The sequence below is a fragment of the Phalaenopsis equestris genome, unplaced genomic scaffold (genome assembly GCF_001263595.1).
Source record: "Phalaenopsis equestris unplaced genomic scaffold, ASM126359v1 Scaffold001078, whole genome shotgun sequence".
NCBI classification, from domain to species: Eukaryota; Viridiplantae; Streptophyta; class Magnoliopsida; order Asparagales; family Orchidaceae; genus Phalaenopsis; species Phalaenopsis equestris.
The window spans coordinates 206,257-228,620 of record NW_018165517.1 but is presented as its reverse complement, the minus strand read 5'-3'; the positions used below and the strand labels follow the sequence as shown (position 1 = coordinate 228,620).

General features: G+C 34.6%; 1 protein-coding gene across 2 annotated transcripts; it reads left to right on the top strand.

Moving 5' to 3' along the window:
* Positions 1–310: 310 nt before the first annotated feature.
* On the top strand, positions 311–21,567 carry LOC110032978 (mitogen-activated protein kinase 2-like). 2 transcript variants are annotated; one of them, XM_020736790.1, is made up of 7 exons: positions 311–532; positions 652–749; positions 2,785–2,914; positions 16,532–16,669; positions 17,600–17,932; positions 20,580–20,763; positions 21,266–21,567. In XM_020736790.1, exons 2-7 carry the CDS (start codon positions 688–690, stop codon positions 21,436–21,438), a joined length of 1,020 nt encoding a protein of 339 aa, XP_020592449.1. In that variant the 5' UTR covers positions 311–532; positions 652–687; the 3' UTR covers positions 21,439–21,567. The 2 variants fall into 2 exon arrangements, with proteins under 2 accessions (XP_020592449.1, XP_020592448.1); XM_020736789.1 differs by having other exon boundaries at positions 652–848.
* The last annotated feature ends 797 nt before the right edge of the window (positions 21,568–22,364 follow it).

Sequence of the window (22,364 nt, the reverse complement as noted above, 5' to 3'; positions counted from 1 at the left end):
CACATAATCCGATTAAAAGAGTAGTTGTTTTAAATTTGATATAATTAAAAGTTTGGATATATTGTATAAAAATGATATTAATATATTAGAATTAAATGGAAATATGATTCTTAGTAGAACAAAAGGATGATTGTTATTTTTAATATATATATTTTTATGGAGTGACTAGATGGAAATTGACATTTAGCTGTAAAATATCTAAATGCCAAAAAATTGTTTGGTATGTCTGTAAATTATTTAAAAAAAGGATAATTTACATAAGTAGCACATAATTCTTATATATTTACATATCTTTCTCGTCCAAGGGCAGTGTTGTGTTCGGGATCTCTGTGAGAAGAAAGAAGACGAGGATTTCCTGGTTTTTTTGACAATTCCACGCTTCCTCTGGCCCGCAGCATTCAATTCATCTTCTCAGTTCGTCTTCAACAAAGAAGATTGGCCTCCAGTTCTCTTCTCTCGTGTTGAAAACTGAAGGCGAGGAAAGTTAGATGAATAGCTTCAGATAAAGCTTTACAAAAGCAGCCGAAAGAAGGTGAGAACGACGTTAACCTTCCTGTTTCACGGATTTCAGCTCAAATCGCCTACTTTTTCTTTCCCTGTTCCCGTTCTTCCCGGCTAAAGATCACCATCCTTCTGTTTTGTTTTGGCAAGGAGGGCGAGAAAGGAAGGAGCTTGTAGAAGGGAGGTATGGAGCCGGGGTCTGCATCTAGCGAGGGGCAGATAAAGGGAGTTCTCACTCATGGCGGCAGGTATGTGCAGTACAATGTTTACGGCAACTTATTTGAGGTCTCCACCAAATACGTTCCCCCCTTGCGGCCTGTGGGCCGAGGTGCCTATGGCATTGTCTGGTAAGCTAAGCTCTTCTTTTTGTGCACCAAGTTTTGAGCTTTTGATTTTGTTGAAGGAAGTGGTTTTTGTTGCTCTCATGGTGTTTGTTGTTTGTCCTCTGTGAGTTCAGAGAACAATTTCCGTATTAATTTTGGGACCATGAAAATTTTATTTTACTCGAAATAAAAAAAATAAAATTGGGAGCATGGAATCATGAGCTTGGATGTATAACCTTCTGAAGTTCCAGGTGTTACTTAGCCTTAGATCTTTTTCTACTTAAATTTTAAGCAAGAAATTATACCATGTTATGAAAAATTAGAATGAGATTATGTTTCTTGGGATAATTGGAGCTGGTTTGTTGATGATCTATATATGGTATCTTAGTGGAATCACAATTGCATGAAATGGGTACTTCTTAAAGTAGTGCTGGAAGCTATTGGTAATGGATATTTGAACATAAATTCATACTCAATCTATTTTGAGTTTTAATCTGTCATTTCAGTTTATATTCAGACCAACTTCCTCCTATTTGGAATCCAACCACTCTTTTTGTTATGCTCTATGTTAATTTGACAATAAGTTGTTTCTCATTATCTTTCATATTTGAAATTTATTTGGACTAATGAGGTTTTTGGTCTGACGACCTATGTAAAATGGAATTAATAGCATTATTCTAATGCTTATAACATCTATATAGAATTAATATTTGTGAAATTTACATACATGCTGTCAATTCTTATGTATTTTGTATATCTAACACCCAAAGTTTTGATATTTACACTTATAACACTTTGGTTTTATAAACCTATGCATGAAAATGTGTATTTCACTTTTAATAAGATAGTGATGATGGTATTTTTACTGTGGTGTTAAAGATCTAAGTGGTTTGCATGTAAGTATGAATGTTTTGTTGTTAGATATGTTGATATACACGATTTGTGTGGTTCTTATGTAAATGTCCCTAAATGTTTTTGCCTTGCCATCCTGAGTTTGACTGAGTTTACATTGTTTTCTATTTTTTTTCTTCAAGGAAAATTTACGACATTCATTCAATTTCATGTTTTCTTTCCTGGACTCTTGACTGACTGGTTGTATGAAGGGGTGGATTTTTTGTATGATTGATGAATAACAATCTTATTTTTTGTCAGCAAAAATGTTTAGAACTATGAGATAGGATTTTAATGCACCAAAGGGATTTCTCATAAGCAGAATAATTATTTTAGCGTCCAGCAGTACATAATTTATTTACTAATGAACAAAGCTTTATGATGGGATAAGAGATATATTGGGCTGGACCTCGTTCGAATGTCGGTGTGATGGATGGGGTGTGAGTTTGGGAGGCATTTATTTGGTTGGGTTATATTATGGAATATATGCTGGCATGAAAACTAATATTTTTTCAAGTTGTTTTCGCTCCAGTTGTTATTTTTGTCTTTTATATTTTTTCAGGCTGGTACCATATATATTTTTCCGTTCTTACTCTCTCCCTCTCTCTCTCTAGTCAACTACGGAAAAGCAGTTCATTCTATTTATATGCTTATCTTCATAATTCATGAATTCTAGCTTCAAATATGTCATGATTAACTGCAGTTGGCTGCCATAAACATCAAGGATTAGAACATTTCGAAGTACTTCTAGAGAGGAGCAGAAACATACAAGTGTGCCTTAAAATATATGACTGGTGTTCACTTAAAATTCTATGGCTATTTTGTTGTACAATATGGTAATCTTGGTTTCTTGAAGTAGCATACTATTAAAATCTTTTTTATGAATTTTTGGTCGTTATTTTTAGCTCTTAAAACAATTTTTCTGCCCCTGATATGCCTTTGTGTTTTGTCGTTCTTTGCTATTTGTTATTGAAGTTATTTGTGGTATTTAAATTGGATTGGAATCTCTGATGTATTTGTTATTTGCGAAGCTTGTGATGCTTATGGCTGAACATAATTTTTTGCGTAGCGCTGCAGTGAATTCACAGACACGTGAAGAGGTTGCCATTAAGAAGATTGGCAATGCATTTGACAATAGAGTTGATGCGAAGAGAACTTTAAGAGAAATAATGCTTCTTCGTCATTTGAATCATGAAAATGTAAGATTTTTTAGTTATTTTAATATTTGAATATTTTGATCTTCGTCTTGCTTTCGGAGTGATTAAAATCAAAGCTCAAATATCTCAAAATGGGCAACTTCATCATCAATTTACTTTTCTTTTTTTTTTGGGAGGTTTTTGGTGATTAAAGTGTTGCATTGTCAGTCTTCATTGCTTATATTCAATAGTTCTTGGATCTCAAATAATGCTGGGGCATTTAGATGGCTGACAATTTTCTTTCAACATCCAATACTTTGCATGTTTTATTTGAATATCACACCACCTGGATGCGATGGATGTTTTGCTTGTCACTTAATAATTTGAGAATTGTCTACTGATGTGGTATTTGGTTCAACCTAAATAATGAGCTTTATGCTGTTGGCTCCAAAAATGCATGACCGCTCTCCAGAGCAACTCTGTATTTATTTTTATTTCGAGAGAGAGAGCTTTCGATGGTTGCATTTTTAGAAGGCAGATTATATTGTAAATAAGACATTTCCCAGATATTTCACCCTCATTTAATGAGGATGTTTTTTTAATCATGGGTTCGAGGTTTCCCATAGGCGCAAGCCTTTATGGTTAATTAGCTTTCCTGATAACGGAAGATCACTCTCAATTAAGACTAGTCATTAATAATTAAATATTCAACATATAATAGCAACAAATCTAAGATTTAAAGTGTAGAATTCACCACTTGAAGTTTAAAGAGGATGGTGCGGGAATAAAGACGAAGCCTAATCAAGATCTCTTGGTTCCGTCATCTCGGGTTGTTGTGGTCCCTGATCTACTTAGTCAGAGAAGTTAGTTGACCCAACCAGACATAAAAATCCTTATCAGCAACCATGAGGTGCGCCGTCTAACAGATCCTTGTAGATCTAGGATGAATATTTGTATATTGTGACAAATTTAAGTCAATCTTAACTAACCAAAGATTTTGTGTCAATCAATTGTACCCTTATGATTCACAACTCAAAAGATAGAAAGCCGTTGGGGAACATACGGGTTGAAACCGTGACCGTAATACAATGGTATCATTTGATTGCAACCATCCAGTTAGAGGACTCTGGTCGTAACAACCATTTTGTGGTGTAATTTGATGGCATAACCACACGGACAGCGGACTCGGGTCACGTCCTTATTGAGATGCAATTATTTTGATTGTAGATATATTGATACATTTGATATGACATTCGCTCTTTGTGAGTTGAAGTCAATCAGAGATTTGTCACGCTTAACAAACTATTGCGGAGAGCTGATGAATTTTTGTTTTTAGTTCTTAAATGATTAAATTCTACTTTACATATTAGTTGATTATTTTGAAAAGCTTGATTTTAAGGATTGAGCCCTCAGGTTGGAATCTTCAATCAACACGGCAATCATCGGGGAGTTTGATATGTTAAGGTTTTTATATTTGAAAGTGAGACATTTAATTTGTTAGTTTAGACTTTTAAGATTTAAGGCTCGCTTACTCCTGTCCTAAACAAGGAGAAGGATCAAACTAATTTGGTGATTTTGACTTGTAAATTTTTATTTTAGGAATTGAACATTTATTATGACTTATTAGACTCGTCAACTCCAGTCTTTACGAGGATGATGATCAGACTAGTGGGTTGTGACTTACAACCTTATCTTATGGACAAGGTGACCTTATTAGCCAACACAGAATTCTCGAATCTAATATTTGAACATTCTATATGTTGGTTGGAGCATATGCGAATATTGAAAATATGTATAATTAATTTTCTTATACAGACATCGTAAAACATATATAACTCAAAAGTATTTCAAGTGGTACTCATCTAAGTCTTATGGGTGGATTCACATTTCAAGGCATCGCATTTGACTTAAGAGATAACCGCGAGATTGTATAAATTTTGAAATCATTTGAAGCTTAAATTATTTGCATATGATTTTTGGCTTTAAAAATTAAACCGATTTCTGTTCGTTAACATGAGTATTGACAATCTGGTGGTGGAATTGAAATATTAATTCTTCATTTCAACATTTAAAAATAAAATATTTGTCTTAAATTTGGGCCCAATTCATGATATTTAATATTTAACTTCAGCTATGCCCCAACTTGATATTCAAATCAAGTTTATTCTGTCAATTTATATGTTTAGGTAGATCCCATAAACATTCACTTAGATGTAGACATATATTTTTATTTGATCACATTAAAAAATGGTAATGAGAGAAACTCTGTTTTGCATTCAAGTGCTCGGATTCAACGATAGAGGTGCGCTCGGCCCTCGTTAAGGCAGAGCGGCGAGGCGAGGCGCGGCAGGGAAGGAGAAGGCGCACAGGACTCTGAAGCATGGAGTGTCGTATGCAGTGATGACCTCTGAGGTAGGGGTAAGTCGGAGGTCTCTGCTATATGCCGCTGCTTGTTGTTGCTTTCTTTGATAGCGAAAGGTTGGAATCCCGGCCTGCATGTGTGAGACAGGGATAAAGAACAAGAAGCTGATCGTGCTCCTAGGGCTGTTTGGTAGCGAGATTTACACAGGCTCCTCCATCTGCCTCCATGGTTTCGGGTAAGAGCAGTGCAGAAGGCAAAGAAAAATGGGAGTTACCAATGTCGACGTATGTCGCGATCCCCTCGTTGCTTTAGTTGCTTGCTCTGTATTGCTAGGAAATAGACGAAACGAGGAAGAATGCCTGTTTCAACGGTCTTTGTATGCTTCGATCCCGTCTTTGCTTCCTTTGGAGTACGTCCGGCAGTCGAGGATCGATCGTCTCTGGCATGCGGGCTAGGGCACAAGATCGTACGTATTGGGTGAAGGAGGAGACACTGGAGTCGTGCGAACCGAGTGAGAAGACATGGTAGGGCTCTTTTTATTCCCCTTTCGCCGTACATAGCAGCGAAAAGGAAGTTCTCTCTATATGCTGCGATTATGCTGTTGCTTTTCCCGCTAGTGCTAATTACGACCGCACAGAGAGATCACCTCTTTGATTGTGACGGTACAGGGAGATCGACATTTCTTATAGGGGAAGGAGTCTTCTATCTGAGATGTCTTTGAACGGTCGGGAGCAAGACTGTTGAGAATTATGTGTAATAAGAGGGTTTTATTGGGTTTATTTGTTTAGTGTTGTAACTTCTATTTAAACACATATACTGAATGAAATTCCTAATTTTTGGTTTATTTTCTTTTAATTTGGTATCAAAGCCAAATCCTAGCCCCCTACCTTCTCTCTTCTATCCGCATCTCTCTTCTACCCGAGGTGTACCGTGTAGGAGACAAACCCTCCCGCGTCGCTCCCAAGTCTTGTGCGGAGACAAATCCACGTGCATCTCGCGTCCCTGCAACTTCTGTGCGGGAGACACAATGCATTTGGCCTCCTTTGTGGAAGACGCACTTGTGTCCAGTGCTGATCATCACTCCATGCCGCCATTGCAGACTCCATTCCAAGCCGTTTCCGCCACCATATCTCCTATAGTCATGCCGCCACACAAAGAAGATCCTGATCTTGATGATAATATAGATCAAAATCGTGCATAAAGGATGAAGGGAATTGTTGGTGGTGCGTATGACCTAGAAGGGAGTCCAAGTGATTGAAGATGACGAGAGATGGAGATAGTGTGGGGAGTAAAGGATAGAATTTTATGGGAAGGATTGATCCGAAGGTCTTGAAGCTCCTGGTAGGGCTCATACAGGGAGCTAGTGCCTTGACAGGAACCACGAATTTAACGCATGCTCTGACGCAGGTGATGTTAGATCTCCCACCCGTGGATTTGAAGCTTAATGGACCGACCACTTATTTGAGTTGTTCACGTCGAATTGAGGCAACTCTAGCATAGCAGGGAATGGACTAATGGGATATCTTACTGAGGACGAGCCAAAGAGTGACAATACTGAGAGGGATAAGTGGAGCACCACTCACGCCATAGTTTACATCTGGTTACTTAACTCAATGGTTTCGTCAATCATATCCTCAGTCGATAACATTCGAAAGGTGAGGGACATCTAGACGAAGCTTAAGAAGATTTATGCTGGGGCTGAGAACCACATGAGGGTATTTCAGATTCAACGAGAGATAGAAACTATGGTACAACGTGAGAAATCAATTCAGGAATACTCCATAGACTTGGAGAGGCTATGGGCGAATCTTGATTACTTCTCACCGATGTCGAGCTGTAGCGATCCAGATTGCAAGATATGAGATATCATTACACAGATGAGAACTATGTAGTTTCTAGCTCATCTGAATCTGGCCTTTGATCAGAGATGATCTGTCCTCCTAGCTCAGACGACTATTCTCACGCTAGATTAGGCCATTGCTGCGATGATACAAGAAGAAAGTCGCATGAAACTATACTCTGAGTGGAGTTGTCTTTCGGGTGCATGATTAGCATTGCCTGCTGCAAGTCCATGTACGACAGGTGTCCAAGGGGAGACTCACAAGTTCTACAACTGTGGTGGAGTTGGTCATCTGAGCAGGGTCTGTCTTAAGCCACCTAAAGAGAGAAAGAGGTGGACTTGGACAAGTTGGAGGTTGTGGTTGTGGTCGTGAGGGTTGAGAAGGTGGAAAAGTATGCTATCGGGAAAATCTGATGGTAACAGAGGACGAGGGAGAGACAAGTGTGATCTTTACTATTGAGAATCACAAATGTCTGGAGATGTTGAAGAGGAAGCGAAAAACAACAGGAGATAGAGTTGAGGATACTTCAAATCCATCGACATCAAAGGGTAATGTTGCCACTTTTGCTCACTAAAGCAAATGTACTGGAGACACACTCTCTCTTGTCTTTATTTCCACCACAGGATTATTAGAATGGATCATAGATTCTGGTGCTTCTCTTCACGTGACAGGTACTGCGGTGAGTTCTCTTCATGTACTCATCTAGCAATACCAGAGAGTATACAGACTGCTTATGGTATAAGGTAGCCTGTAGTTGATAATTGTACAGTAAGATGTATCAATTATATGACTTTGTTCAATATTTTGCATGCTTCTTTTCTAGTAAACCTTTTATCCGTTAGTGTCATTATTCTCCAGTTAAGCTGCATTGTTTCTTTTGATATTCTTCAGGTGATCTTCCAAGAGAAAGCGACGGGCCGGACACTTGGAACTAGAACGCGACATAGCAGACTCTGGTACTTGGAATGAAAGGGGATGAACTTAGCTCTGACATCCATGGTGGAAAGTGTTCCAGTTGTAGAATTTGGGAGGAACGTCGATGATGTGTTACTGTTGTCTTACAGACGTATGAGACATCTTAGTTATAGCTTACTGAGTCGGTTGTATCCATTTTTGTATGAAAAGACAAATAAGGAGAAACTAGTGTGTGATGCTTGTGAGTTTGGCCAGCTCACTAGGAGTTCCTATGTCAGTTCTGGGAAGAGGAGCTCTGGTGTGTTTGATTTGATATATTTTGATGTATGGAGACTTTATCTTACTAGTTCTATAAATGATTATCATTATTTTGTTATATTTATTGATTGTTTTTCTCATGTTACCTGGATATATTTGATTAAAATGGTTGCTTGCTTTCCACAAGACAATCCAGACCCAATATGAGGTAGTTGTGAAGACACTAAGATCTGATAATGGAACAGAATATATCAACAAAGCATTTGGTGACTGCCTATTAAGTCAAGGGATACAATACCAAACCACATGCCAATTCACACCAACACAGAATGGAGTAGCAGAGGGAAGAATCAACATCTTCTAGAGGTAGCCCGGAATATGATGATAAAAATGAGTGTCCCACGTCACTTATGGGGCAAGCAGTGTTTACAGTTGCTCAATTGATTAACAGGATGCCCTCAAGAGTGTTGGAATGGAAGTCGTTGCTCAATTGATTAACAGGATGCCCTCAAGAGTGCTGGAATGGAAGTTTCCTTATCAGATATTGAAAGGAGACAATGGTGGAATCCATCTATTGAAGGTATTTGAATGTGTATGCTTTATGAAAGACAACAAACCGTCTGTAGGAAAGTTGAATTCAAGAGCTGTGAAAATTATTGTGGGTTATTCTGCTACTTAAAAGGGTTATATCTGGAGCCTAATTAAGATGAGACTCTTTGTGAGTATGAATGTGTTATTCAGAGAATTTAAACTATACTGCACTCTAGAGGTGAATTCACCGTTTGGTGACTTAACCGAAATTGGAGTACGAGACAAGAGAGAGTGAGTACTATTGTTGTGGAGTGGTGCGAGTAGGAGCAATGTCATATCCTGTGATGTGGAATGAATCAATTGTGGAGACGAAAATAGAGGAGATTGACCCCAGAGGTGGTGAGATTCAAGCTAAATGTGAGCTAAGCGTGTATACACGGAGGAAGAAATAGACTGAGGGAACAAAGTTTGTAGTGCTAACAAGTCTCTTGTCTCGGTCTTCCCCAACTCTTGAGACACTTGCACCATTTACATTTGATTCAAAACTCCTAGGTAATATTATTTTTCCTCCATCAATTCCCCACCCCACCCCCCAACATTAAAGAGGACCTCCTGCAACAATGGAGGACATCCTCCTGATCGGTATGGGTGGGAACTTGACATTGCAAACTCTATTTTTTATATTAACATTTCACATTTGCATAAAGCATTGACTGCATCGTTGGACTGTCTCTATAATTATGTGTTGGTAGATTGCTAAAGAGAATCTCAATTGGAAAACGACGATGCATGAAAAACTTGGAGCTCTTGATAAAAATTTAACATGAGAGATTGTACCATTACTAGTAGGGAAGAAGACAATTGGATGAAAGTGGATCTTTAATGTAAAACAAACTCCAGAAGGAAAAGTGGAGAGGTACAAAGTACGACTAGTGGCAAAAGGGTACAACCGGACGTATGACATTGACTACGATGAAATCTTTGCACCAGTAGCAAAGATAAGCACGGTGAGGACACTGGCTTCTTTGACATTGAATGGTGGGTGTTGTTGTTCTTCATAAGTAGCTACTGAAGGAGGTATATATGGAGATATCACTAGGATTCAGTATATCCCAGACAGTGGGCAAGATCTGTAGGCTTAGAAAGTCACTTTATGACTTAAAGTGGTCTCCTCGAGCTTGGTTTGATAAGTTTAGAATGAAGATAGTTGACATGGGATATCTGCAGATCAATGCAGACCACATGACATTCTTTCGGCAACATGATGGTCACGCTACCATACTTGATGTATATGTGGATGACATAATTATTAGTGGTGATGATGAGGTAGGGATTGCTCAACTGAAGAGAATGTTGGGTAAGCAATTTGAGGTAAATGATCTGAGACAACTCGGATACTTTTTTGGATTGAACTGGCTCATGAACCTGAGGGGATGGTCCTATCCCGGAGAAATTATGTACATGATCTTCTCATGGAGACAGGTATGCGTGGGTGCAAACTTACAATTTATCCAATTGATCAGAAGTTCAAACTCAGTACAAAGGCATGTGAATCAGTCAATCGTTAGAGGTACCAAAGGCTGGTGGGCCGCGTGATCGATCTGTGCCACACTCTTCCCGATATGACATTGACTACAATGAAATCTTTGCACCAGTAGCAATGATAAGCATAGTGAGGACACTGACTTCTTTGATAGTCAATGGTGGGTGGAGACTCTACCAACTGAATGTGAATAATGCTTTTCTTCATGAGTAGCTACTGGAAGAGGTATATATGGAGATACCACTAGGATTTAGTGCATCCCAGACAGTGGGCAAGGTGTGTAGGCTTAGAAAGTCATTGTATGGCTTAAAGCGGTCTCCTCGAGCTTGGTTTGATAAGTCTAAAATGACGATAATTGACATGAGATATCTGCAGATCAATGCAGACCATATGACATTCTTTTGGCAACATGAGGGTCACACTACCATACTTCCTGTATATGTGGATGGCATAATTATCAACGGTGATGATGAGGTAGAGATTGCTCAACTGAAGAGAAGGTTGGGTAAGCAATTTGATGTAAAGGATCTGGGACAACTCAGATGCTTTTTTGGATTGAATTGGCTTATGAACTTGAGGGGATGCTCCTATTCCAGAGAAATTATCTTCTCATGGGGACATGTATGCGTGGGTGCAAACTTGCAGTTTATCCAATTGATCAGAAGTTCAAACTCAGTACAGAGGCTTGTGAACCAGTTAATCGTTAGAAGTACCAAAGGCTGGTGGGCCGCCTGATCTATCTGTGCCACACTCGACCCGATATTTCTTTTGCAGTAAGTGTGGTAAGCCGCTACATGCATGATCCAAGGAAGGGCTATATGGATGCAGTGTATCAGATTATGAGATATTTAAATAGTGCACCAGAGAAAATGTTGATATTCGGGAAGAATGAACATATAGATATTGAGGGCTTTTGTGATTCTGACTGGGCAAGCTGTGCTGATAACAGTCGATCCACATCAGGATACTGCATATTTATAGGTGGCAACTTGGTCTCGTGGAAGAGCAAGAAACAGTCAGTTGTAACAAGATCAACAGCAGATGCATAATACAACGCCATGACATTAGGAGTTGTTGAGATGATGTGGCTGAAAGCCTTGTTAGTTGATTCAAAGTGGATAAAGGATCTCAAATAAAGTTGTAGTGTGACAATAAGTTGGCAATCAATATTGCTAATAACTCTGTGCAACACGATAGAACTAAACATGTGAAGATTGATGGATTCTTCATCAAGGAGAAACTGAATAATGTATCGTTGGAACTGAGCCATGTAGCTACTACAGAGCATGTGGCTGACTGACTCGCTATGGGACTTAGTTCAGTGGAATTAGCTATATTATGTGACAAGATGGGCTTAATGAATATCTTTCACCCATCTTGAGGGGGAGTGTTGCAAATTATGTGTAATAAGAGGGTTTTATTGGTTTATTTGTTAAATATTGTAACCTCTGTTTAAACACATATGTTGAATGAAATACCTAATTTTTGGCTTATTTTCTTTCAATTAGGACGAAGCGATAGGGGGTAGAATGCGAGCCGTGAAGCCTAGGAGAAGAGAGAGGTTTTTTTGAAGCTGGACCGGGGTGCGGGTTGTGCGGGAACAGTTACGAGAAATCCAATTTGCAGCGTGGAGAGGGATTCAAATCTTTAATTTAAATTCGTTAAGTGTAATTATATATTAATTAACACAATCAATAATATTCTAATAATTTTTAACGTCGACATTTCTTTTTTAGGGTTTTTTTAATGAGCATTCATTATGTTATTTATAAAAACATTTATACACAAATAATTTTGTGGATATTTATTTGACAACTTATTATTTCCTTTCATGAAAAAAATTCAATGAGAAAAAATCCACTCTAATAATAGTTTTAATAACCTTTGATTAGAAATAATCAATTAGAAATTATGTGAAGAAAATTAAATATGGAATTCATACAATCAATTGAAAATTGTACCATCATAAAAAAAATAAATTGCATTAAACTTGAAACAAATCAAGCATGTGATGTTAGAAAATTAATTTGATTTGATATTTAGAGAACTAAAATAGATTGGAAAAAAAGTCAATCAATCACGCCTCTTTGCTCTACAAGGAGGACCATCCCCATAAATCTTCAGTTTCAATCAAGAGAAGGCTAAAATATATCCCATTCAACCATAATTTTGTAAGAAATCAATTTTTTTTTTAAATTGTTCAAATTCACTTTTATAATCACAACATCCATATCTTTTAAAAAACCTCAATAAATCCTTAAACATCTATAATTGAAATTATGCTCAAGATAAGTCATCATTGTGATCAACATGGGAGGGGAGCACTCAATCAAACAAAGGCAATGTTTTATTCGAAGGGCCTGAAACCACTCGAAATCATTGAAATAGGTGTGATGCAACTCGATTTTGAGTGATCCAGCCTAAATTTGCCATAGGTTTTGATTTTGACACGAGTTAAGTTCTAATACGATTGATTTTGTGTAACATATTCAAATAATTTTATTTAGTACTAATCGGGAGTTTTATGCATGTTCCACAAAATACTTCAATGTATGTGCTTTTAATTAATTGTTTAGTTTAGTGTTATTTATATGTCAATGTTATTAAACATTAGTTCGAATTGTTAAATATTATGCTTGATTTAGTCATTATTTTTAAAGTTATAAAAAGTGATATTGAGACGATCGAAAATCTTGAGATGTTGGCCAAATTTTGAGTATATCATTAAATCGGAATGTAAAAGTCATTTATGATTTTTTTATTTATACATGTTTGAAATTCAAACAACTGATAATTTTTAATAACTTTATTTAACACCGAGATGCTAATTAATTTTTTGAGGTAGTTGTAATTTGTATTCCTAGTGCAAAGTTTCTTAGAAAACTAACACAATGCCCTCTAACAAACAATGGAACTGAAGGTAGCTTGTATTTTGTTGAGGACCTTAGGCTCTAAAATCCAATAAAGATTCATTGCCTTGCTGGATCTAGATGACTAACAAGGAGAAACCAATCACAACTTGCTTATCATTATTACGTTAGGTTAGTTTAACATTGATCTTTATCTTGATTAGGGAATTTGGGTACAAAACTTAGGATTTGTTTGAGATAGTTTTTTGGCTGCTTTGTGTTTTAGACAGCCTCTGCAGTTCTGTTTGGGGAACATTTTTCTTGCTACTTATTAGAAATTTTTGTTGTAGAAAAATTATTTTTTTCAAGTTAATCTGTTAAAGTGTAGTTGCTGCTAGAAAGTTGTGGCATGATTTTTTGATATTAAAATAAATTTGTAATAATCACCGTAGCTTTTTGAACATTTTATTCTGTAGCAGCTTCAAAACTGCTGCTTCAAACAGCTGCAGCTGTCCCTAACAGACACTTAAAGAAGGGGGGATTTACAAACTTACCATGAAAGTTTTTGATATTTACTTATCAAACTCTTAAATTTTATATTTATTTAAGTAACACTAATGTCTAAATTGCTTTAAAACATTTGCACGAAAATTTTTGTTCCACTTTAGAAAAATAAATATTAGTGATATTTTTGATGTTGTTTAAAGATTAGAGTATAATATTAGTAAATATAAAAAATTATTTCTCTTAAATAATTGTTCAATTGTGTGACTTGCAGTGGTATTGCCAGTGATAGGCTTAATCATTGCCCTGACTAAGGTCTCTATCATGTAGATTTGGCTTTTAAGCAACTAAAATGATTAGGAACTAGTTAAGAGTTACGCTGTGCATATATGTATACTTATCAAACTCATGAAATTATTCTAATGTCTTTTTTTATACATGCTAAAAAATTCATTGATATGAGTATTCTTACATTGTGAAATTAATAAAATATTTTTCACACTATCTAGATTGTTTATTATGATGTTTGTTTTATCTAATCGATCTACGATTAGATTATTTTAACTTTATTTGTCGAAAAAGATCGCAATCTATTCCCCGCACTTACGCAAGCATATAACATCAATTTGTCTAGTTTGAAAAAATTATGCCTTGTCAAATTGTTATTTGTTTTTTGTTGCTTATATTTGGGCATAATTATTGCATTTTCTATATAAAAAGTTATGGATCATTGTACATGTTTTTCACTTTATAAGATATAATTGGCATTTGCCATTTTTAGTGGATTAGTTTCTTTTCCAAGAATAACTTAAAGAACAAGTTTATTGTGGAAGGCATAAAGTTATTTACATGATTTGTTTGATGTGAACCTTGATGAAGTTAAAATTGAGAATAATGGTTAATGATACAAGTCAAATCCAATATATTAAAATTTTTGCTAATGCCATGACTTGCCCATCAAGGTTAGAAAATTTTGATAGTAACCAAACAGAATGGGCTGAGCTGATATATATTTAGTTAATCAAGTACATATCAACTGATTAAATTAATAAATATCCATCAAAAAGTTATCAGAGCATGGAAATTTACTCCTAACTATCATGGGAATTCACTTAATAAGAGACATGATTGGCCAATAAATTAAATTAAGAATGCTATAATTCCCATGTTGTTTGAAGCACAAATCTAACTTATTCACTCAATGATTATAACTAATAACTTCAAAATTGTAAAAATGTGTAATTTTGTGAGAAATGTACTCAGTAGGTGAAACTTACAGTACATAATAGCATAGGACATACTGTATGATTAATAGAGTGGATCAATTAGCAATGTAACATAATAATTATAATTATTCTATCGAGTTAAACTAATCTTATGTGGCAAGAATTATTAGAATTGGCTTACAATAAATCATGATTATGTTGTAGAGGTTGCTATCAATTATGTGAAAATGGCAGTCTGCATAAAAATGCTAAAACATTCACATGCATTCATATTATAATTATTATTTTCTCATTAAAGTTTGATTATATTTTATGCTATTTATCTTTTTTTTTTGGTATCCTGACATAGAATGATGGTTTTTACTAACTTGATGTCATCCATTGACTCTTTATAAGTGTCGTCACTCCTTAGGTTATTAACCTTGCCGGGCAATCATGAGCAAAATGCTGTTACTAACAATCATCCGTTAAGCATATGAGCATAATTTATGTACATGTTATGTCATGGGCAAATCACTATAACATGATTTCATAAACAACACAAACAAGACTTCATATCAATAGTCTTAACTCATAAATAGCTTGAAAAAATTTATTTCATGTGCATAAGCATAATGCATATGTACATTACATTATGCCTCATTTGATTCATGTTAAGACCACTGAAGTTAGGCGGCAATTAACCCGTTAAAGTTTATTAAGCATCACACGTCATATCAATATGAACATAGGACAAATTACTAATAAACAAAGCAGGATAAAAAATTTATTAAATATGCTTATAGCAACTAATTATTTTTTAACAAGTTAGATTGAGAGGCAAGGGTTGTTTAATATTTTCATCTTAGTTCCAAATCAATTTGCCCCAAGACTTGGTGCTCTATAAAGCTTAGATTCAAGCAAATCTAGATCTTAAATATGATATGATAAAAAAAAATACATATGATTTGATAATCTTGATAGAAATTATTAAAATCCAAGGCATTATCAAAGAGTACGACAAATTTTTTAAAATTTAAAATTAGTCTTAAAAATTTAATTTAGGAACATCCCATGTAAAAAAAATTGATTCTAATATAGAAATCCCTTATAATAAACTCCAACTAATAAAATTATGAATTCCTCTCTTAATATGGACCATTTTATTAATTGGACTCAATCACAATTAGTTGTGCTAAGTGTCATGATGATGATGACAACAATAGCGATGAAATTTTCATAGCTCATTGATCCACTATAATCAAAATGGCATGAAAAATTCTCCACTGATATTTTATTTGCTGTAACATGACTGCAACTGTTTTGATGGAACTATTGCATTCATAGTATAACGTTTTAAGGGAAATTTACATACATACCAAACAATTCTATGTATTTATGTCTGACACCGAAATTTTGATATATATATATATATATATATATATTATTTATATCAAAACACATGTATGAAAATGTGTGTTTCAGTTTTAAAAAGTTAGTATTAGTGGTATTTTTGATGTGTTGTTGAAGATGAATGTTATGTGAGTTAATGATAAAATTTAGGTGTTAGATATGTACTTAATGTTTCAACTGCGTTCCTTTCAGCTCTTACTCCATTTTTCTAGTATCGAGCCTTCTCCGAAAAATCTAACATATATTTTTTTCGTCTTAGATAATTGGTATCAAGGATATCATCCGCCCTCCGAAAAGGGAAACTTTTAATGATGTCTATATTGTTTATGAACTGATGGAGACAGATCTTCATCAAATTATTCGCTCCAACCAGCCTCTAAATGATGATCATTGTCAGGTTGGTACATGAATTTTTTTAATTTTTCGGATTTATTTGTTCTAACTCTTTTCTTGACACCAACATTAATGAAAAATGTTCATCTTACTTTTTATATTTACATATTATTACATAATTTCAACATTCAGTTAGCCTTCTGTGATGGAATAAGGAGAATCTCAAAAAATTCATCTTTTCTGAAACACTGGTTGAACTTTTCATATTAAACTTTCTCCAATATATATATATATATATATATATATATATACACACACATATATATATATATATATATATATATTATATTATATATTGAACTTATTGAACTAATTCCCACTTTTGGCCCGTTTTTCCAATTTGTTTTTTTTTTTTTGATATAAAATCCTTTTTGTGAATTTTTTAGTTATTACTCTAACTACAAGCACTTCAGGTTTAAAACCTGAATGATATTAATGTGATTTTTAGCTAGAGTTAGGACTGCTACACTTATTTTGTTCATCTGATATGATGTTCTAGCATAATGATTTATGTTATAAAGACATGATTTTCCTCTGCAGTTATCAACTTACAAATTTTTTTATCTGAATTTTAAGTAAACTTCCAAAGTTGCTTCATTTCATCTACATTTCTTCCTCTTTGATCTATTTTTTTGAGCAAATCTGCTGTGATTTAGATCCTTTAGATCTCAATTTTTTAGATCCTTATAGATCGCACATTTCTTATGTATTTACATAACTCAGGTCTAACATTTCATATTTACCCGAATAGCACTAAACATAGCACTTTTAAAAGTGAAATACAACTTTTTATGCATAGGTTTAAAGCACCAAAGTACTATATATGTAAAACTAAAAGTTTAAGTTTGAGATATGCAAATATATAAGAATTGTGTGCTACATAATTTTCAATTTCATTTTCCGCTGTAACACTATCATCTTCTATTACCTGCAGTTTTTCCTCTATCAGCTACTAAGGGGTCTAAAATACGTGCACTCTGCGCATGTTTTACATCGTGATCTTAAGCCGAGCAATCTGTTCTTGAATGCGAATTGCGACCTCAAAATTGGAGATTTTGGCCTTGCAAGAACGACATCAGAAGCGGATTTTATGACAGAGTACGTCGTTACTCGTTGGTACAGAGCACCGGAATTGCTCCTTAACTGTTCCGAGTACACTGCTGCCATCGATACTTGGTCCGTCGGATGTATTCTAGGCGAAATCGTAACCCGAGAGCCATTGTTTCCCGGAAAGGATTACGTTCATCAGCTTAGGCTAATTACTGAGGTATGGAATTCGGGATCCTTTTGGAACGAGGCTTGTAGCTATTTTAATGGGTTTGCTCTTCTTTTTTCTCTAAGGCTGTCTTCTGTAATCTAAATATGTTGCGTCTAAATATGTGCCTCTAAATATGTTTTGTTTTCTGTCATTACAGAAATGGGCGATGTCATAAAATGTGGTAACTTTTTGTTGTTTCACATGTAAATAACATTTTTAAAATTTTTTTATTATATTTTGGTTTCATTTTTTGTAGCTTGAAAACTGTTAAATTTCTTTTTTGCAACTTTTAAGGTAATTCTCAGTTGCTTCGTGGAACAATATGAAAATTAATTTTTGTTGAAGGGATGGGTATGTGATTAATGCTATTCTACAAAGTGATGCAGTAACCATTAAAAGATTTTGTTAAATCCAAATATGTCATTTGAATTGTGCTTAAGGAATAGAGTGTGAGAATCCAAGAGAAGGAAAAGAGAGGAAAAGGGGCGGAGAGGAGGAGAGGAAGACTTGCCCCCCTCAGGGCGAATCGGGTGTTTCTGGGGTTGTGGACCCATTTTATTCAATTAAAAATAGAGTTTACAAGTCGGGGGGGGAGGGGGAGCCGAAAAACCCTTTCATATGAAATGACTCTCCTATTTATAGACGATAGGAGGACCAAAAAGTAAATTATAATATTACAATAGGAGCCGAAAAAGTCCTCTATCGGGGGAAAAAGCCATTCATCAGGGGGAAAAGTCTGCCAAGGGTAGCCAATTTGACGGGAGCTGACAACAGTTTGTCTCGAAATCCGTGCAAACTATTTTTAAGTATACAAATTTATATTTATTTTTTATGTATTTAAGGAAGATTTATTGGGATTGTGGAACTCAAAGGCCTTATACTTTCTGGACTATTAGTAATCTTTTTTATGTCGTATCGGTGAATTTTTTCCATCTCACTTTTTTCTTTTCGATGGATGAGTGGCTTCTCACTTAGAAACAAAATGTGAAACAAATCTATCCGTGAAAGGGTTGGTGTAGCCCCAGCTACAGATAAGATTAGAGAGTCATCTTAGATGGTTTGTCACGGTAAACGTCGACTATCTGATGATCCTGTTAGGAGAGTAGATGTTTTAGATTCAACTTATGTTAATAAAACAGAGTTAGACTTGAAAAGATTTGGACATTTTTTATAAAAAATGATTTTAGTCTATTAGTGTTAAATGAAAATATGACACTCAATAGGACACAATGGAGAAAAATAAATTATGTAGCCTTCCCATTTAGTGGGATAAAGGCTTCTTGTTATTGTTGTTGTTGTCGTTTTCTTCTTTTCATTCAGTTTCTTTGAACAATTTTGCAGCACAAAAAATATTCTGGGAAATTGACGAGCTATTTTGTTTGGAAAATTTTGAAAAGTTGCAAAATTTTTGTATTGGCATTTGGTGTATTTGACCAAATGTTGATTGGCTATTGAAAAGCTACCATATTTGACCTTTGTGGATTATAAGTAGTAATCTGAGTCAAATTATTTAATGTTGAGGCGGAAAATAAATTATAGTTTTTCTTAATTTGTGTTTATCAAGTGCTTTGCAAGTCTTGATTCATACTTCCGGAGGTGAGTCTCCTTGTATCGTTATGAGGCTTGAATCTTTATTTGGGTGTTTTTTATTCTTGTTCTTGTTTTTAATTTATTTTATTGTGAATGTTAAGTGAAATACTTGCCAAATTTTTTTTCATGGTGTGATCTTCATTATTGCTAAAATTTTATATTCTCTTATTATTTTAATCTTGTATGTTATTGATGTGCTGTTTTAAATCTGCCAAATGCAAAAAACAGGGAGTTAAATCCGTAACTTTGCTAAATCCATTATCTTCTCCTTGTAACGTAAATCCTAGTTTTTTAAAATTCAATGAATAGGTGGATTTAACGTATTTAAGGCGGGAGGCTTCTCTTGTCACACAGGAGGAAGTGGAGATCCCTAAACATTACGAATGAATTTAGCTAGATTTAACTTAAATCGTATCAAACATATCTGTGGATTTAACACCTCTGGATTTGATAAATCCGGATTTACAGGATTTACTAAATCCTATCTAATTAAAATCTCAACTTGTTTAGGTTAATAATGTAGTGGAATCGATGTTTGTTAAATTAGATCATCAAATCAAGCATATTTTTTGGTCATTTTGTTGGAATTTGTTCAAAAAGCTTTTTCTTCAACGAAAGATTAGGATTTATAAAACCAACCTATGCCACCTTATGTCTTGTACTAAAGCTAATGTTGATGGTTATAATGTTCGTGATAATCTGTTTGTCAACTCATAAGCTTCTATAGATTATGTTGGAATTTTGGGGAATTTACTTACATGCCACAATTCTTATGTATACGCATACATGACGCCTAAAGCTTGATATTTAACATACATAAAAATTAGGTGGTATGGTCACATCAAAACATATGCATGATATTATGTTTTTCACTTTTAAAAAGATAATATTAGTGATATTTTTTATACAATGTCAAAGATGTGAGCATTATATAAGTAAATATTAAAAACTTTATGTTAAATTTGTGAATATAAAAGAATTGTGTGATATGTATGTAAATCTCCCTTAACATTTTCAAAAGTTGAGTGGTTCCCCTCACAACTCATGTTTTCTCTTCTTTAAAAAGTTGATAGGTTCCCCAGATGACTCCAGTCTTGGGTTTCTTCGAAGCGACAATGCCCGGAGGTATGTAAGACAACTTCCACATTATCCAAAGCAGCAATTTTCTTCAAGGTTTCCGAGCATGTCTCCTGGAGCTAAGGATTTACTTGAGAGAATGTTGGTATTTGACCCAAGCAAGAGAATCACAGGTATCTAACTATTCTTCTAAGTCTTGCCAGTCATTGTTTGTTCAGTTTTGTTCGAGAAAAGTTTCAAAACGGTCATCTCATTCTTTGCAGGAGATCATTTTAATCCTAGAGTTTATGAAATTGCCAATTTAATCTCGATTCCTTTATTGAGGGCTAAGATAGTCCTTATTAAACGATTATGGAGACTGATTTGACATTTTTATAGACTCTGGGACTAATATGATCTTTCTTGAGTCTATTTTAGCTTATATTAAAAGAGTAGGGATTATTTTGACCATGAAAATTTTAATGAGGAAGAAATATTACGTGACGACAGGGTAGGCGCTGATAGGTGCGGATTTGGTAGTGTTATGTCGGTATTCATTATAATACCACAAATCCGCATGTATATTATCCGCACGTAATATTTTCTCAATCATGGGACTATTTTGATGCCCTACTCATTTCTATAATGATTCTCATTCTGAGCGCGTAAGTGATGAAATATGTCATCTCTCTTCAGTCGATGAAGCCCTTTCACACCCATATTTAGCTTCTCTTCATGACATAAATGATGAACCGATCTGCCACACACCCTTCAATTTCGAATTCGAGCAACCGGCGGTGACAGAAGAAGACATCAAAACGCTCATATACAGAGTGTCTTTGAACTACAACCCTGATCCAGTCCACTAGATTTACTACTCTTTATGTAAATGTTATGACAGATTTCTTATTGTTATGTTTTTTTCTCCTCTTATGTATGTGTGACTTATGGGAAGTGGCAACATCTATTCATCATATATTGAGCTCTTGTTATGTTAATTTAAGTTGAAGCGGGATGCAAGAGTTGATAATCTCATAAATTAGCCTACAAGAGGTTCACAGATTGGAAGATTTACATAAATACCACTCGATTCCTATGTATTTATATATCTTACACCTAAACTTAAATTTTTAAGTGTATTTCACTTTTAAAAGTTTAAATTGCGATATTATTTTGTGATATAAGAAGACCTGGGAGGCATAAATGTAAAATATAAAGTTTGTGGTATGCTAACATATACACATGAGCATCTTTTGCAGGTTGAAGCTAACATACAACTCACATGGATTGGCAACATTTAACATAATAAGTATGAATCATACTAAATTGAAATGAAATTGTAAAAAATTAATCACAAGATGGAACCAAATCATGCAATTCAATTTTGTTCAATATAATATTGTTTTATCATTTAAATGTTTTTTTATTAAAATAACTCCCAAAATAAAATAAAATAAAAAACATTTTCTATCCATAATTCAAGGAAAGTAACAAGTTAATATTTTTATGATATTTATATTGTTGATTACACACATAGATAACTTGAAATTTTTATTATATATTTTATAATAAATCTTTTCATTATTTGTAAATTTATTTCCAAATCAAAATCTCTTAATTTTATTCTATTTAAATATATAATTAATTATGTGAAGAAGAATTTATTATTATTATTATTCTTATTATTTTATGTGGAGTGGCTTTTGGCCCACTCAACATAAAGTCAATGCAACCAAAGTCTCATATCAAGACAAGAGATATTGAATTTATTTATCCTTGTCCAAATCTACCAATA

Bases quoted from the DNA above. Each gene is read 5' to 3' on its own strand.
- LOC110032978 (XM_020736789.1), top strand. From the start codon at position 688: ATGGAGCCGGGGTCTGCATCTAGCGAGGGGCAGATAAAGGGAGTTCTC. The intron at 17,933-20,579 runs GTATGGAATTCG...TTCTTTAAAAAG, and splicing joins AGCTTAGGCTAATTACTGAG to TTGATAGGTTCCCCAGATGA. The intron at 20,764-21,265 runs GTATCTAACTAT...ATCTCTCTTCAG, and splicing joins CCCAAGCAAGAGAATCACAG to TCGATGAAGCCCTTTCACAC.